Raw genomic sequence first — 16,393 nt, forward strand, 5'->3', positions numbered from 1 at the left:
TCAGGGGAAGCTCTGCATGTCATCACCTGATTTTTGTTTTTATTCAATTTTAACCGCATTCCTGTGAAGGACAGCTAATCCCCAGCCTTGCTGCTTCTGTTATCTGCCTCGGCTCAGGTCGGGCAGGGATCCTCCTGTAAATCCTGCTGCAATTCACAGAAACCAGCAGTAAAATTCTTAAAGAGGGCAATTATTGAGGGAACTGGATTAATGATCTGTCATCACAGTTTAGCCACATTCACCACTGACCTTTCACAGAGGGGATGGTCTTGATAAATGCAGTTCATTACGAAGTTCTGACATGAAAACAGAATGGCACTCTGTGTTTCTTGGCAGGCTGATCAATATTTTATCTGCCAAAGCATACAGAAGCGCTAAACAGGATGAATTACGTAGCTGCAGCAAAACAGAGCAAGAAACAGAATTGCTCGGAGTGAGCAGAGCATGTAAATGTGACAGTTATTGGCCGCACTTTGGCAATCAGACCCTAATACGCTGGATTTTTCTATTCTTTTCTTCTGTCTTACTGTTTTTCTTTGCCTGTCATTCTTTTCTTTTCCAATACAAACAGTGCCAGGCTTCAGTGGTTCTGGAAGCGCTGTAAACAGATAAAAAGGGTTTGTTTCTACAGAGGGCTCCCAGCACGGCCGGGGACCCGCTGAGCTCCCTGCCCATGGGCACCGCGGCGCTGCCAGCTCCCTGAGCCAGGCGTGGGGATGGCAGCGGGCTGCTTCGGGAGGATGTGGTTCATGGTCTATCTCTATTTAAAAAAAAAAAAAAAAAAGTCAGAAATCCTTGTCTTTTGAGCTTGGCAAGCGTATTGAAGTTTTATCCCAAGAGCGCAGGAGGGAGCTGCACCTTGTGCGAGGCTCGTTTGAAAGTCACCAGCGTTTTCTTTTTAGGGCTACAAAGGAGGATGTCGGGCTCGCAGAAGGGATGCGGGCTGACCTCCAGCAGAGTGCTGGGAACAAAGGCAGCGCTGCCCAGGGCTTCCTATGGCTGGACAAAAGCACGCGGCTCTTCCCGGGGAAGGCTCGTGTTTGTTGTACAAAGCGTTGCTGTCAAATTAGGTTCTTGTTCAAAGAGTGGAGGGGCCATCAAAAAGCAGTGATGCAGTCTCTTGGAATGGGGAAGGTAGCCTTTTTTTTTTTTCCCCCTTTCAATTTAAAATAAATTCCAAAGCTGGGATCCAAAGACACGGTATTACACGTTGTTAATAGAGTTAACTTTCAAAAAAACCACCCTGTGCTAGCAGATCGACGTCTTAGTTTTGATACCAAATGTCTACAGCGTGCCTTGAGCTCTCTTCCTCAGCAGTCAGCAGAATAAATCCTATTGGGATCACGCTTACAGATGGAAAAAACAACTTGAGTGACTTTTTATTTTTTTTTCCCTAAGCAATCCTTATATAAAGTAGTGGAAAAAGATGATCGACTATGTGGAGACCCGGGTTAGGGCATGGAAGCAGAAAAGCAGTTGTCAGCTTATCCCAGAGCTGTGCAGTCGGCTGGTTCCCCGCCTGGAGGTGGTACAGATCTGGGCAGTGGGCGCTTGGGCTGCACACAGAGACATCTCCAGCGCTCAGAAACAGAGCAGGGAAGAAGTGCCTCAAAACTCTTCTCAGAAAGCAGAGGAGGCAGCTCCTGGTGTGCAGGCTGGGAATATGGGCTCCAAACAAGACAGCTCTGGGGTCTGTGGAGCAGCGATTGCAAACAGAGCCCAAGTGCCCGGGGTGTGCTAACAAGGAAACCCCACCGAGAGATACCTAGCAGGGAGAGCAGTCTGCGGCTAGCGCTGAGCTCATGCTGCAAAGGAAACTGCTGGAGGCACTTAGCAAAGCACAGACAAGAATGGGAATAAGTGAGAGGGCATGAAGATGATTTTTCTGTGATTCAAGCAACAGCTGTGGTTACAATACCTGAAAGAACAGCAAACATAGAAGAGACAGCAGTGCTGCCAGAAACCTAAAGAGAGTATTTAGCAGATAAAACTGGTGGATCCTGGGCACGGTGTAAGAAGATTACAAGTGTCACTGACAGCAGGAGATGGAAGCGGGAGGGAGAGAAAGCACAGAGCCATGCTTTGCAGGACATGTGCAACAGCCCCGAAGGACATGAGCTGACTCCATGGGGAAAGTGGTTGGGTTAAGGATAAAAGAGCAATGGCTAGTAAGGAAGGGGAAGGATCTTTACAATTACAGTTGACCTTGGTATTGGCTTGCCAAAGGATCCAAGTTGCTCATATATGTCCTTGGTGGAGGGCGGAGGCAAGGAAACTTCTGCAGTGCTTTCCCATTGCTATTGGAAGAGCATCGGGTCCAGGTTGTGAAGCATGGGTCCCAGGCAAGGGTGGTTATGAAACCAGTGCTTTGGCCAGGTGTATGGTGAAGTTAGGTCAGGCAGAATATGTTCTTTGACTTGGAGTGTTTTTCCCATTTTTTTTGTTGTTTTTTTTTGCCTTAATGAGATTGTATATAAATTATTTAAATATTTATATACACTTATATGCATGAACCTTAGTGTATTTGATCAATCTTTTAATTCCCCCGAACAAGCACAAGTGATGAATCTCTCACCTCTAGGGCAGAACTTTATTTATTGCTTTTTCTCGTTATTTTGCACGTTGTGTGCCTCTGAGTGCCAGTCCGTGCCTTGTCCTGAAGCAACTGCTTCTGCATCACTGCCAGGCTCAGGTGTCAGGGGAAGATGGCCAGGGGTGGGAGAGCTGGGCAGTCTGTCACCTCTGTGCTGTGAAGAAGTGCTGAGGGAGCGGCTTCCAGCAGGGCTGAGGAGCACGGTTTTCTCCAGGGGAAAGGGAAGGTGACGAGGTTTTGGAGCAGTCTGAGCAGGGGCAGAGCTGTGATCTGCATTAAAAACGTGAAACAAGTGATTTGTTAAATAGAAGGCATAACTGTGTTATTGCTGACTTCCCTTGCTCTGTGTGAGGTGTGGTCTGGCATTACCCTGCTGCTGGGCTGGGCTGGGTGCTTGGTTCCTGGCAGTGGCCATTGCAGTTACGGGGAATAATGTCTTTTGATGTTTTGATGTGAGCACAGAGCAGGGCTTGGGGTGTGCTGCTGCAGCTGCCACCAGCTCTGTCCTCCCTTCAGTTTCCTTTATTTCACTCTTTGTGTGCATCACATCTGCCTGGAGGTGACAGCACGGCCGCATCCCTCTGGAAGTCCCCACGTTGGCACCTTGGGCTGTCCTGCAGCCAGCTGAGCCTGTGCGTTTTTGGGAAGAGCAGTTTGGGGGCATCTTTGTTGTCAGAGTGAGGATAGAGCATGGGGAGTTGTAAGGAGGTGAAGGAGATCACCACCTCCCCCCTCTTGGTGATGCTGCCAAGAGCCCGTGGGCATCATGGTGCGCCCAGCAAATGGGAACCACAATGCAGGAACTGGGTGGGAAGCTAATTAAATAGTGTTCCCAGTCTTTGTTAGCCTAAGATACGTCTCTAGGATTAAGATTTGTCTGGAAAGAAAGGAAAACTTCATCTCAGAGAAAAGCAATTATTGAAGTAGCTAAATCTGTATTTATGACAAGGCTGCAAAATTGTGTGATTGCACTGGAGAAGGCAATCAAGTTTTCTTTTAAATAAACACATGATTGTAAGGAAGACATTTCTTCTTGGTGCACTGAGAATAGCTATCAAATGGGGGGAAGGGGGGGAAGGCAAAACAAATAAACAAGGCTGATAGCAACTGAGCTGCAGAGGAGCCTCGTTCTTCCATGAGATTGATCCCCCTTTTTAGGACCAAGAGCTTTATGGTGGTTGTTTAAGAGAGAAGGAAACATGTTACTCAGTATTGCTGGGCAGTGAGGAGCTCTCCTCTAGAAGGGTCTGAGTTCAGGATGGGAAGTGAGCTTTGCTGTGTGGTTATTGCTGGCAGAGCAGCACGGCGCTGACCCGAATGCCGGGTGCACGTCCGGCCCCTCTGTCCTCTTCCACCTTCTGAAGTCCTGATGTTTTTGAAGTCATGAGCATTTGATAGGAAAGGGGAAAAAATCTTGCCGGTACATGGGTTTGCTATCAGAGAAATGCCTCCCACCTGGAATTTTAATTGGGTTTCAGTTGGAGTGGGACAAGAGGTCCAAAAATGATGCAGCTCAGCAACAAAAGGACAGGAAGGCTGGCGGTCAGTATGACAACCTGCTGTTATTGTTCAGAGGAACAATGTTTGAAGTCTTCGGGGAACTGATCTGCAAGAACATTGTCCCTTAAAGCGTGAAGACACCCCTCAGCTTTAGTGCAGCAGGGTCGGCCATGGGAGCTGGGATAGAATTGTTTCAGAACTGCCAATGCAGAGAAGGAGGGCGCACAGAAAAGGGCGCCTGGCGGGAGCAGGCGGCTGTGCGGGCGCTGCTGGTGAGCACTGGCTGCTGTGCTGGGCACGAAAGCAAACAGATTTTGCACCAACAGGAAAGCGGCCACGCTTCATTCTGCTAAGCTTTGCCAGACAGCAGTAGAGCAGAAAAGGGCAATAACGCTTTCACCGCTCCGGGCACGTGGGTCAGCTTCTTCTCTAAGAGGATGCCTTTAAATCAGAGCGGAGCGCTGCTCGGGGGATTGCTGGCGGCCGCGAGCTCAGCGGGAGCTTTCAGGGTCACGAAGGTTGGGTCTCGTTGCTCCAGCTGAGCTGGTGTCACTTCAGAGCGAGCGGCTCGAGGGCTTCTCACTGATCATGACGTTTTTCCCTGGTCAGGGGTCGAGGGAGGTGCCTGTGGCAGCGTGCAGTGTCACTGCAGGCAGCAGGCTGCTCCTCGCCGTCTTCCCCCGCCAGCCTAGCGCCTTGTGCTGTGTCTGAGCTTCCTCGTCCTCTGATGCCCTGAGAATGAGATGTATCTGGTGTCCCTGTGGGCTTTGTGCCTCGTTTGCCCCAAAAGGGTTGGTCCCATGTGTTGCATGGGGTGACACTCAGGTGTTTGTGCTCATGGAGCTATCATCTCAGATCAGCCTCCCATGATTTTGTGATCACTGGACAGATGAATTTAGTTGATCTTTAAACAAACATGGAGCAAATTGAATATGGGTGGGGATTACAAAGCCAAGTACGGAAGTCTGTAAGCAAAGCCCCCTAATCTGCAAAGCACCGTGCTGGAGATAGCCCCAACAGCAGGGCTGAGGCAAACTGCCAGCTCCCACAAAGGATGACCGCTGCAGTAGCCGCAAAGCACAGCCCTGCGTGGTGCCCTGTGTGCAGGCAGCCCGCCTTTGGCTGGGCCTTATTTATCGTTGCTTCAGAAGCGGAGTCCTTTGAAGGGTCACCGTGCAGTAACGCAGCCCTCCCTCCCTCCCTCCCTCTCTTCCAGGCAACACGTGCACCATGGCCAGCTACAGGCGGCTGAAGGGCGTCGTGCTGGAGCTGCAGGCTCAGCGCCCGGCCCCCCCGCGCCGCCCGCCCGCCGACAGGGCCGCCCAGAAGCGCGCGTTGGTGGAGGAGCTCTTCCAGCACCTGGATGCGAACGGGGACGGGCACCTCAGCAGCTCGGAGCTGGCGCAGGTGGGTGTCGTGTTGGGTGCAAATGGAGCGACGGGGCGGGCTGTGTTTCTCATTGGAAAGGAGAGGTTGGTTGTTCCTGACTGTCCGGCAGCGGGTGGAGCGGTGAAAGCTGCTGCAGCCCCCACGTCTGCCTCTGCATCTCCCGGTTGGTGTCAAACGCTTGGTGATCCTCCACGGCATCGTGGCAGCTTTCCAGCCTCATCCTTGCTCCTGAGAATGGCTGATCATCCTCACTGCTAGCAGTCATCTCAAACGTTTCCGGGTAGCTCTTGATTCTGTGTAAGTTCAGAAGAAATCCTTTCCTTCTTCCTCCTCCCTTCTGGACCATGCGGTGACATGACAGTAAAGTCAGAATATTTTTAAGAGGTTTATTTTGCTGGGGTGCCGAGGCAGATACTGAAACGTTGATTAGCTGCTCCTAATAATGTTTGAAAAGGTGAGAGCTTGAAGAAACTGTTATTTCTAATTATGGGCCTGCTGTGCTGTTGGAATTCATCTAATTGATAGAGTGAACCAGCGCAGGCACTTGGTGCTGATTACTTTGTGTCCTGAACTTGCTTTCTTAGCGTGAAAATCTGACAAAACAGCTTTATCAATATGAGCAGCAGCACTGTAACAGATGCAGGGAAGTGTCCCCATGTTGACATTGTGGTTCTGAATGTTCTGTGAGCAAGCAGGGCAGGGCAGGCTCGCTGCTCCCCGAGCAGGACCACTTGCAATGGATTTGCACTGAATTTTAATCCTCACGCTGTTGACATGATGCACAGTCCTGCCCGCACAGTGCAGAGTGTCAGCGAAAATTCCCTTAGATCCGAGCTATGAATATATACAATACTTCATCTGAATTCAGTGATTTCTTATAAAGGCGTGGCAGAGATAAGAAAGCTCTTCTCTCTGAATTCAAATCCAGCTTTTGCACAGTTACATCTCAGTGTCTGTTAGTGTCTGTTCTACTCTCCATTTTTCCCCCTTTTTACAAGAAATTTATTTTGTCAGGGTATTAAACTCGGCTTGCGTGGAAATAAAGGTTTGGCATCCTGCAAGCTGTTGCCATTAGGAAGAAGGAATGACCTGCATTTTAAAAGAGCCAAATTCAGAGCTTCAAGGTCTGCAGCAAAGATACTATGGGCTTCACCTGCTGATGTGAGAGAGAGCTGGGCTCCAGGCACAACAGCGAGCGTAGGAATTGACTACTGTGTTGTTTTTTTTTTTAGCTCTTCTAACGGTATCATCAAAGTAAGTCAGTAAACACATTTGCACCTCTGTAGCTTTCTGCAACGTGATGAACTGACACAAGTCCAGCCCTCAGCTGGAGCCTGCTCAGCCACGCGTCCTCTGTGCGCACACGAAGGCTTGCATCAGGGTCAGCACCTCTCAATAGACAAAACGACACCATGTAATGCCAAGTGCAGAGGGGCTGTGGATGCTGTTAATCCCGAGCTGAGCTGCAGTGCTCTGGGCCCTGCTGGAGCAGCGTGGGCAGGTTGGGGTGTGCTGGGGACCACCTGGTCCCTGGGGCTCTTGCACCATCTGTATTTCTTCTTGTTAGCCCCAAGGCAGGATGACTTCCATCTGCTTTTACATGTATGGTTTATTCACTCTGTTTCCAAGGGATTTTTTTTAGGCAATGAGACATTTTTAATTTTCGATGTTATAGTCTTAAGAGAAAGTTTCTTGCCTTGAGAGGCAGATCTCTGAGTGATTTGTGTTGGCTCTTTTAATCTGAAGCTCACTGCAACTTTAAAGTTCCTTCGAAGATGGGAGTTTTATTGCCCATGGGTAGAGGCAGATAAAATGAGCGTGGTGCGGAGGGAGGCATGTGATCTCATTCTCTCTGGCCGCTGGATGAGCTGTTGCTGTGCATTTTCTTTGTTTTATTTAAAAGAAAAATAGTCTCTTGAGCACCATAACCTTGTCTGCAAGAAACAACTCGAGGCAGGTAACACACACTGCTGCAGGAAAAAAAAAAACAACAAGAAAAACCAAGAAACAAAACAGAGTCATTTTTAAAGCCTGAAAGGGGTCTGTAGGAAGCTCAGTGCAGAGGGGTTTGTCCCAAAGGAGAACCTGGAAGCAGATTCCCTGCGGCAAGGACAGTCCAGCGCCAGGGCAGCCTCAAGCACCGGGACACAGTGAGGGTCTTTGCTTATTTGTTGATTTTCCATTACGCTACTGCTTTGAGCAAAAGAGTGGCAGCAGATGATCCATCCCCTCTGTGTAGAGCCCTCTTTGCTTCCTTGCTGCCAACAGACTCCATTGCACCGTTTCCCTCTGGACCCAGCAGTGGGAAGCACCCATGTAGTCCTGCAGCCATGAGTATACAGAGCTATTCACAAAGGTGGTAATTGGAATGTTATTTCCATTTAAAACTTGAATGTATCTTCCAGTCAGATTCGTAAATCTAGTGAACGCATTGCAGCTGAATGTCTTGTGTGTTTTTTTGGTCTCCTGACATTAAATCAAAAGGACGAGTAAAGAACTTGTAGTCTGATGAAAAGCTGATCAATTTTCAATACAAAGATAGACAAGGGGAAATTTCCATCTTTAGAAGATTGATCCTGAATGTTATGGTTGATCTCACTTTTATTGAACATTTTTACTGGCTGGGTGAAGGGTCATTTTTTTAGCATTATTACTTTAGATTCCTTCAATATAATGGGCCAAGACTAGAAGAGTAAATAAGAGAGTCTCTGGACTGCAGCAAAAGCCTTCCTGCCTGGGAGATGCAATATTTCAGGAGTTTTCTTCATGTTCCACAATAAATTTGGAGAGGCCATTGTTTTCATTATGCTTAGGTCTGAGTTTAGCTATTTGCTAACTTGGATGTACGACTTTCAAAGCTCCCTTCATTTTTTGTGCGGAATGTGTGAAATCCATAGAATACAGAAGAAACAAACTGTCGAGAACTGAAAAAGCACATTCATTTTGAATGTACCATCATCTCTTGCCTGTTCTAGACCTAAAGGGGAAGGCAAAATGTGCTTGTGGAGTGTTATTTTTTTCTCTTTGCCCTATAAACCTGGTCCTGATCTGCTGACTTACGAATGTGGCTGTTTTCCAAAGCCTCTGCTGCTCAGAGACGTTCAGAGTATTCTCGTGAGCCAGTGCCGGCAGCTGGCACCCTAAGTCAAGTTTGTGCCAAGTCTGAGCTCCAGCTTGGAGAGTTCATGGTACTGGAGACCAAGTTGTTACCATCCTCTGTGCCCCTCTGCAGAGGTGGAGGGGGGTACATACCCAAGGGTCATTTAATGGCAAATCTGCTGGGTGAGCCAGAGCCACCATCTGTGGCTTTACATTGAGATAGTGTGTTTCCTTTCCTGCAGGTAATGAAGAAGGAGGATCTGGAAGATGATTTGTTGGATTGTACACTGGAAGACCTCCTCCGGTTTGATGATTATAACAACGATGGGCGCTTAACCCTGCAAGAGCTCTACACGGCTTTCCGTAAGTCCTGATGCTTCTGTCCGTCCTCAGTGCTGAAAGCATGTGAATATCTGAGATGGCAGTGCTGTCTGCCCAGATGTGGTCAGCAAAGGTGATCCATTTTTGTATTTAATGTCATGCAAATTACTATGAAAGGCTTGTTTCTAAAGATTGCTGTGCTCCAAAGGATGGGCAAGAACTAGGAGGCTGGTAAAAGCGTGTGGGACGCGGTGTTATTGTGGGTTTTCTCATGGTTCTTGCTGATGGCATCTTGTTGGTGGCTGTGGAGACATGTTGGGGAAGTGGCCCGGTCTGCAGCTGTGAGTATGTGGCTCCTGAGGAGCTCTGAGGAAACAATATGTACAAACTCTGTTTTTGCCAAGCGTCCTCTTTTCTAAAGAGAATGTTTTCTTGACTTTCATTAAGAAAAAAGCAACTGTGGATAATGACATTTAATGTGCTTTAAAACCAGTTATCACCTTGCACCTATTTGAACCAGATATGTATTTAATTCCACACAGCACACTCAAACCAGCAGATATACAGTGAAGCATAAAACTTCACCCGTTAAGAAGGTGATAAAGTGAGTTACCCCAGCTATAAAGGTTTGACATGCAGTTATTTGGGAGCGTATTTGGATCAACGCCTTCTCAAAGTCACAGGAACTTGAAGCTAAATTCCACAAGTCATCTATATGAGTTCTTGGTTCAGTGAATTTTAAGCAGGCAATGAATATATGCCAGGTACGAAATATTAGCCAAGGAATGGAGGAAGTAATCGATAAACTGCGAAAAATATTGTCGCAAAATGCATGGCATATTGAGTATTTATCAAAAGGATTTTGAATATTAAAAGAAACTAAAGTTCAGATTTCTCTATTTTCAATTTCCCAGAACACCTGCTTTTATAAAGAGCATTTACTGGTCATTGATTTTTAATTTAAAAACAAAGCACGTTGCTTGCAACTTTAGAAACTTTACAGGACTCAGCGAGTGAACTTTAGTGCCTGGTTAAAGTATGTCATCTTTTGCTTTATTACACTGTCTGGGAAAAACTTCTAAAAAATATGTTTATGAGCCTTGTGCTTCCTTATGAGGCAGGCTTGGCCCCTAACAGTAGTTTTGTAGTACAACATCAGCCACATTTTTCACATTTTGTTGCTTAAAATTCAGCCAAGTCACTTACTGCTGCATGCCAGCAGCGGGGATGGCTGCTCGGCGAATTGAGGAACCTGACTTCCAGAATTCAGTGACATCAGGAAGTCTCAATCTGATTTATCCTCTCAGAAACTCCGTTACGTTTGTCTCAGCGTACCGCGCCCCAGTGCAGTGCTGCAGTTTGGAAAGCTTTGAAGATGACCTTGATAAAGTAAAGAGCTTTCCAGTTTGTCGTTCTTGCCATACTTTGGAACTTGCGGTTCGTTTTATCGACTCTCCTGGCCTTTCTGCAGCTTGCAGAGCCACAAAATGGTACCTCCTCGCTCCACGACTTGCTCTTGCCTTCTCTTGACCCATCTTCTCCCTCCGGGGCCCATAGAGGTCCATAGGGCATCCTTGGTCCTGTGCCCCTTGGTCAGCTGTGAGTGAATGAAAACTGCGTGGGTGAGAAAAAATGCAGTGCCTTGCCTTTTTGAAGCCTGGTCTCACCATTACCACTCCCACGTGTAATAGGTGCTGTTTTTAATAATCATTTCTAATCACGCTAATCAATTATATACACATCTCAACGCACAGTACCAGATTGTGGATAGAAATAGCATCCCTTCTACAAACCCTCTCTAATGTATCATCTTCGTTATTTTTTTTCTGAAAGTTCTTTTATCCCCGAATACCAAGAATACAATTTTTGGAAATTGGCCTTTGTGTATGAGGATGAATGGAAATATCTATTAGCAGAAGATTAAAGTATCACTTTTGAAATCATCCTAATCACACATACACGATGAGTAACATCTGAGACAGTTTAAATGTTCTCCTAGCAGCTCTGGAAAGAACAAATTTTAGGTGTCTTGTAATTTCTCATTAGTAAATTTTATTAGATAAGCAGGATTAGGGCCATAATGAAAAGAAATTCATCTCTAAGGTGATGAACTCAAAGATTTTCACATTCTGGAAATAGGGAGTGTAGTATTAAGTATACTTGTCTGTTTTCTTCTTGATATTTTCAAAAAAGATTCTATAGATGAGTAATAAATAAGAAGCTTAGTTCATATCAGTACTGAAGCTGAGCGTGCACCTAATTAATCAGCATGGAGATGGCCTAGGAAATTGGCAAGCACGTCACCCAGCTGAGTCAAGCTTTAAGTACGCTCAGATGAGTGATTTTTTGGATACAACTTCTGGAACAGTATCTGACTGGAGGTCATTAGAATTAGGCATGTCACTTTTGGCTTTCCTGTTGTCTTCCCTAATGGGAAAGTAGCAGGTTGGCAGATGTGAAAGCCTAGCTGAGAAAATCAGTGTAATCTTCTGGATCTATATTAGCATCAATGTGGACAGGTCCATTTGTAACACGAATATGTTGAAGAGAGGGAAAACATGCATTCCATCAAAATGGCTTTATCTTGTCAACATTGTTTAGCTAATAAGAAGCTATTAACCCTATGATAAAATCCCCTTAAATTCCAGCTCGCTGCCAACTGGAGCGCTCTCCTAAGCAGCGTGCCCTTCTGACAGCTTGCCTGTGCATTTTGCTCTACCTCAGAAAGCACGAAAAGGCCTTTTGCAGGCATCTGTCCTAGCCCATGGCTGTTGCTCTGACAGCAGGGAAATGCTGCTGGCTACAAGATGTGCCGTTATCTAGGGAACACAAACACAGTTTAAACAGAGCACGTTTAGTGCAGGAGTGAGTGCAGAAGAGGCTGCAGGGTCAGTGTGCTCTTTCCGCTCCTAAACTTGCTGGTGCTGGCCGTGACGGTGCTGTTATGTTCTTTGTGAGAAGCTTGAGTTCATCCCTGATGCTGCTTGAATTCAGATTGCCCTTGTTTGACTGTCCTTAATACTTAGTGAAAAACGTGCTGTGGGTGAATTTGAGCAAATGAAGGAATGAGGAGCCAGGGCTGGGCATGGCTGTTGGATAAATCAGTGCCTGCGCAGAGGAGCAGCAGTGGGTCCAGCTCCAGGCTTCCCACAGCAGCCCTAAAACTCCTGCAGCTCTGCTCCCCCTCAGGCTGTGAGTAAGGCACATGGGGCCGTTCCTTCCCAACTCCTCTGGGCGTCCTCCTGAGCCCCATCTGCACAGCAGAGTATGAAGCAGATTTAATTTTTGAGGGGTGATTCACTGGGAGTGACTTGAAGACAGAGCTATGGAGCTGTCACCCCAGCACTGAGCTTGTGCCTGCCAGGACAGGCAGAGGTGTGCCTGGGGGGGAGCAGAGCCTGACCAGGGACTGCGGGGCTCATGGGGAGAGCTTCTATTCCCAGCAGAAGTCTTATCGTAAGGAAAGATAGAAGTAACTTGTGGTTGAGGAAAGCTAACACGTGTATTTGGAAATATGTCTGCAGTCAATGTATTCCAGGTCCACCTGGCAGCCCAGGTGTTCAGCAGGAATTGCAGCTGTGAGTTCCACTCCAGGTCTGTGTGTTACAGCCCCGTCCTCCCCGTCGGTGTGGCACGTTGGGTTGGACACGTGTTGCTGCAATCTCCCAGCCAGGTTGGTCAAGTCTGGTTAATTATATCGGACAACTGTATTGTGAGATAAAATGTTTTGCTTGAGGTGTTCTCTTTAGCAATGTTGTAGCATCAGTTATCTGCAGGATCAAATCATAGCCCTAAAATATTGACAATTTGTGCACCGTGCTCGGCCTCTTCAGCTGTAATCTCCTTGGGATGTGATTTTTCTTTCATGTTGCCGCAGATATTGCTGCGGAGTTGGAAATAATTCATTAGCTTACCAACATTGATTTGTTTCTCCTGTGAGCCATGTGATATCCAGACTTCAAACACACCTCAGCAAGCAGAGCAGCGCGGCAGGGCTTTGGGTTGGCGGCAGTGTTCGGGGTGGTGCGGTGCTCGGGAGCAGAATGAGATTTCCTTCACTGGCCAAGGCGAGCGGGTCCAGCCTGCCTTGAGGGACCCCATGCAGCCGTGTTGCTGAGGATAAGAAAGGCAATGCCGGGGGGGATTTCTGGAATAATGAATGTCATAGTGCGTTCTTACAGCAAAAATAAGCTAAAAGCTAAACACGGAGCAAAAAGCATAGTTTGTAAACTGTTTAGCTAGATGTCTGCAACTCGGTGTCCAGAGTGAACATTTTTGGCAAGTGTAGGCATGGTAGAAATGATTTTGTGTTTTTTTTGGTCAAGAATTGCTGTCCAGTTCAGGTGGAGAGCATCTGCTCCTGGTTGTGCACTCGGTAGGAATTGCCAATCTCCAGTAGTTTTTCAAATACCTCTCATTTCAAAAGATACCATCTGGAAAATGTCAACGGGCTTAATATATAATGACTGAATAAGAGAAAATGAACTAATTACAAGTTGTTATTGGAAATCCATTCTCGACGAATTGCAAGGAAAACTCACTAGAATGCAGCGTACTGGTGATTTTAAACTGCTCCTCGGGGTGCATTGATTTGTTAATCTGGGTTTTAAATGCGAGAATTTGCAACGTGGCGTGGTGCTTCGGAGGGGATGTAGTGCAAACCGTACCAAACGTCTGCGCACGCTCTTGCAGGAGCAGAATACCTAAATATTTATAAGCGCTTAGGAGTGACTCACTGGCGCATAAAACCAGGCAAATGCCATTCCTCAAAAAATGATTTGATCCGTACCAGCAATGTTCACCGAAGCAATCTCGTACACCCAAATAACACTGCTCTCAGTTGCTTGCAGACGCAAAATTACGTCAGTGAGCAGCAAATACAAATGTTGGTGGGATCATGAAGTGACTGACGGCCCTTCAGCGTGGCACCCACACCTTCAGATCACGCAGGTAGAGATCTAGACGTGATAATTGGCATTTTCAATTAGCTGGGGATGTGGAATTGCAGGCTTTCCTAGGGCTTTGTTCTGTTCTTGCAGTAGCAGAGCTGGTTTCTGAAAGTCAGACCTTAGACTTCCCGCATTGGCGCTCCTTTTATTTTTTTCAGTAAATGTCTTTCTAAGGAATTTGGGAGACAAATGAAGCAAAGTTGTGAAGCACAAATATGTTTTGTTTTTTTTCTAAAAATGAGGGAAATTATGGGCAGCAAGTGCTAGAGCTGTTGGTCTCGTGAAATGTGCGTTCATCTGAGCAAGGCTGCCGTGTGTTGTGTTCGCCCTTTCAGGCATCTCATGGATGCTTTGCATTACTCCTCCATCTACATTTTCTTCCTATTTTTTTCCTCAGCTGCTTCAGCGTACCCATCAGTTTTGAGGCCAAAACTGTTCCTTAATATTCCATAAGTGTACCTAACACCTGCCTCGGATGTGTTGGCTGCCACTACTGCTCCTCAGTTCGCGCTGTATTTGTTTTCAGGAGTTGATGGTGCCTTTTAGGTTCAGCTCCATGTGATGCCACTGAAACAGCCCCATTAGAGCAGACCCCAGTGGGAGCTGCTCCTTGAGATCTGTCCATCAGGCAGTTCCTGGTTCATTTAGCACATGCTTCATTGATTCTGCATAGCGCTACAGAGCTGCAGTGCTAATTTTATAATCAAAATGCCAGAGCAGCCATCAGGAAATTACTGAGTACAGTACGTATCCCCAGTGCAATGATACGATTTATGTAGAGCCACAGCTGAGATGTTTTTATTTCATGTTCTTCACAGGAGAAAATCTCCTTGACAAATCCAGAATGTCCTGATAGGAACTGAAAAAAATAGCAGTAGGAAATTGAATAGGCTGAACTGAAGGGATGGTTCTGTTTTAATACTTAAATAAAACAAAAAGTGCTAACCTATCAGGAAAAGTAGAAAAGCTTTGAAAGTGCTGCAGTGGCATCAGGATTGGGGTGAAGCTCAGCTGTTGCTGGTGTCTGTCTTTAGCACCATCACAAGAAGCTCATTCTCAAGGCTGTGGATGGTCAGAGCTTTGGGAAGACGTGGAGCTCAGCTGCACCTCCAGGCCCTGTTCCTGCTGCAGCACATGCAATACGACTGCAGAATTTTTGTTTCTCATTCTGCACATCAGTGTGCACAGCCCTACTGTCCTCGTGCTTTACGCCACGCTCAGGCCTTACGTCTTCGGTAGGGCATCCCAGCAGTGCTGTGGGGAACTTGCTGCCTGCAGAGGGGATCTGTGGCTGTGATTTACAAGAAGAAAAAAAGAAACGTGCTAAGTATATGCCAGTCTGGGGCTTTTCTTTTTGACTGACATTCTGTTCACCATGCAAAGCTGACTGCAGAAAACCGTGGTGGGTGCCCACCGACGCTGACCCAGCTGAAACACAGCAGCACTTTGCAGCACGGTTTATCACAGCCCCAAGGAACTGCTGGAGTGCTGATGGAATCATTAAGGTTGGAAAAGACCTCTAAGATCATCTAGTCCGACTGTCCACCCACCACCAATATTGCCCACTACCCGTGTCCCTAAGTACCACATCTGTCCTTCCTTAAATGCATCCCGGGCTGGGGACTCCCCCACTCCCTGGGCAGCCCGTGCCAATACTTCACTGCTCTTTCCGAGAAGAAATCCTTTCTAATATCCAACCTGAGCCTCCCCTGGCGTGTAGAGGGGGACAGATGGGAGCACATAAGGGTGTGGGAATAACATTAATTCCAAAGCAAAGTGCCAAAAAAGGAGCAGGGTGAAAAGGGGGAGTAAAAATATCCTCGCGCTGTGATTGCAAAAGCTATAGGTGCTTTTGAAGTAACAAAATGAAATGGAACATTTGAGAGCTTGAAAGACTTTGGTAACTTTCAAAACATGGATTCAGGATGTATTTCAGCACCAGCTGTATCTCACAGGGTTTTCCCAGAGTTTGTGTATTTTCAGTGCAGGGCTCTGATGGAGCTGCTGCTCAAACTGCATTCAGGCAGAGGCTGCTTTTGAAGTTTTCCTACAAGACACTGCCCAGCCTGGCTTTCCCTGGGTGGCTGTTGTCCTGTCTGGCTCTGTGACCTGATTCTCCATGTCAAGCATGCTTCATTTTAATGGTGGGGAAACCACAGCTTTCTGCCGTGCTCCATCGTACCACGAGGTCGTCCATCAAACCCCGCCTCGCCAAAACTGGATCTGCAGCCCAAGCCTGGATTGCCCTGTTCACCCAGGGAAGCAAAAAAAGAAAGGAAAAAAAAGAAAAAAAGGAGAAGTGGGGGCGAGGGGGGAGCATGTTAGTTTGTCTCTGGCCTGTGAAGGCCCAGGATCCATTACCAGTCGTGGCATGTATCAGCTGGGCTCAGGCAGTGCCGCTGCCACCCCCGCGTTTCTCTTTACAACAAAGGGTGTCATATGCATATGTTAAATATACAGTCACACGGCTGCTGTTTGATAGCTCTCGCAGGTAGAATCCTAAAAATTTTGCTGCACGAATGTCTCCCTTTTATATTCCGCT

General features: G+C 47.0%; 1 protein-coding gene across 2 annotated transcripts in view; it reads left to right on the forward strand.

The window, feature by feature from the left end:
* The window catches only part of FSTL4 (follistatin like 4), a 234,999-nt gene that overhangs the window by 137,388 nt on the left and 81,218 nt on the right, over window positions 1-16,393 (forward strand). For both annotated transcript variants that reach the window (XM_021410305.1, XM_021410306.1), the window contains 2 exons: window positions 5,310-5,500; window positions 8,824-8,944. In XM_021410305.1, coding sequence (XP_021265980.1) covers window positions 5,310-5,500; window positions 8,824-8,944 — 312 coding nt within the window. The remainder of the gene's footprint in view (window positions 1-5,309; window positions 5,501-8,823; window positions 8,945-16,393) is intronic.

This window comes from Numida meleagris, chromosome 12, assembly GCF_002078875.1.
Source record: "Numida meleagris isolate 19003 breed g44 Domestic line chromosome 12, NumMel1.0, whole genome shotgun sequence".
NCBI classification, from domain to species: Eukaryota; Metazoa; Chordata; class Aves; order Galliformes; family Numididae; genus Numida; species Numida meleagris.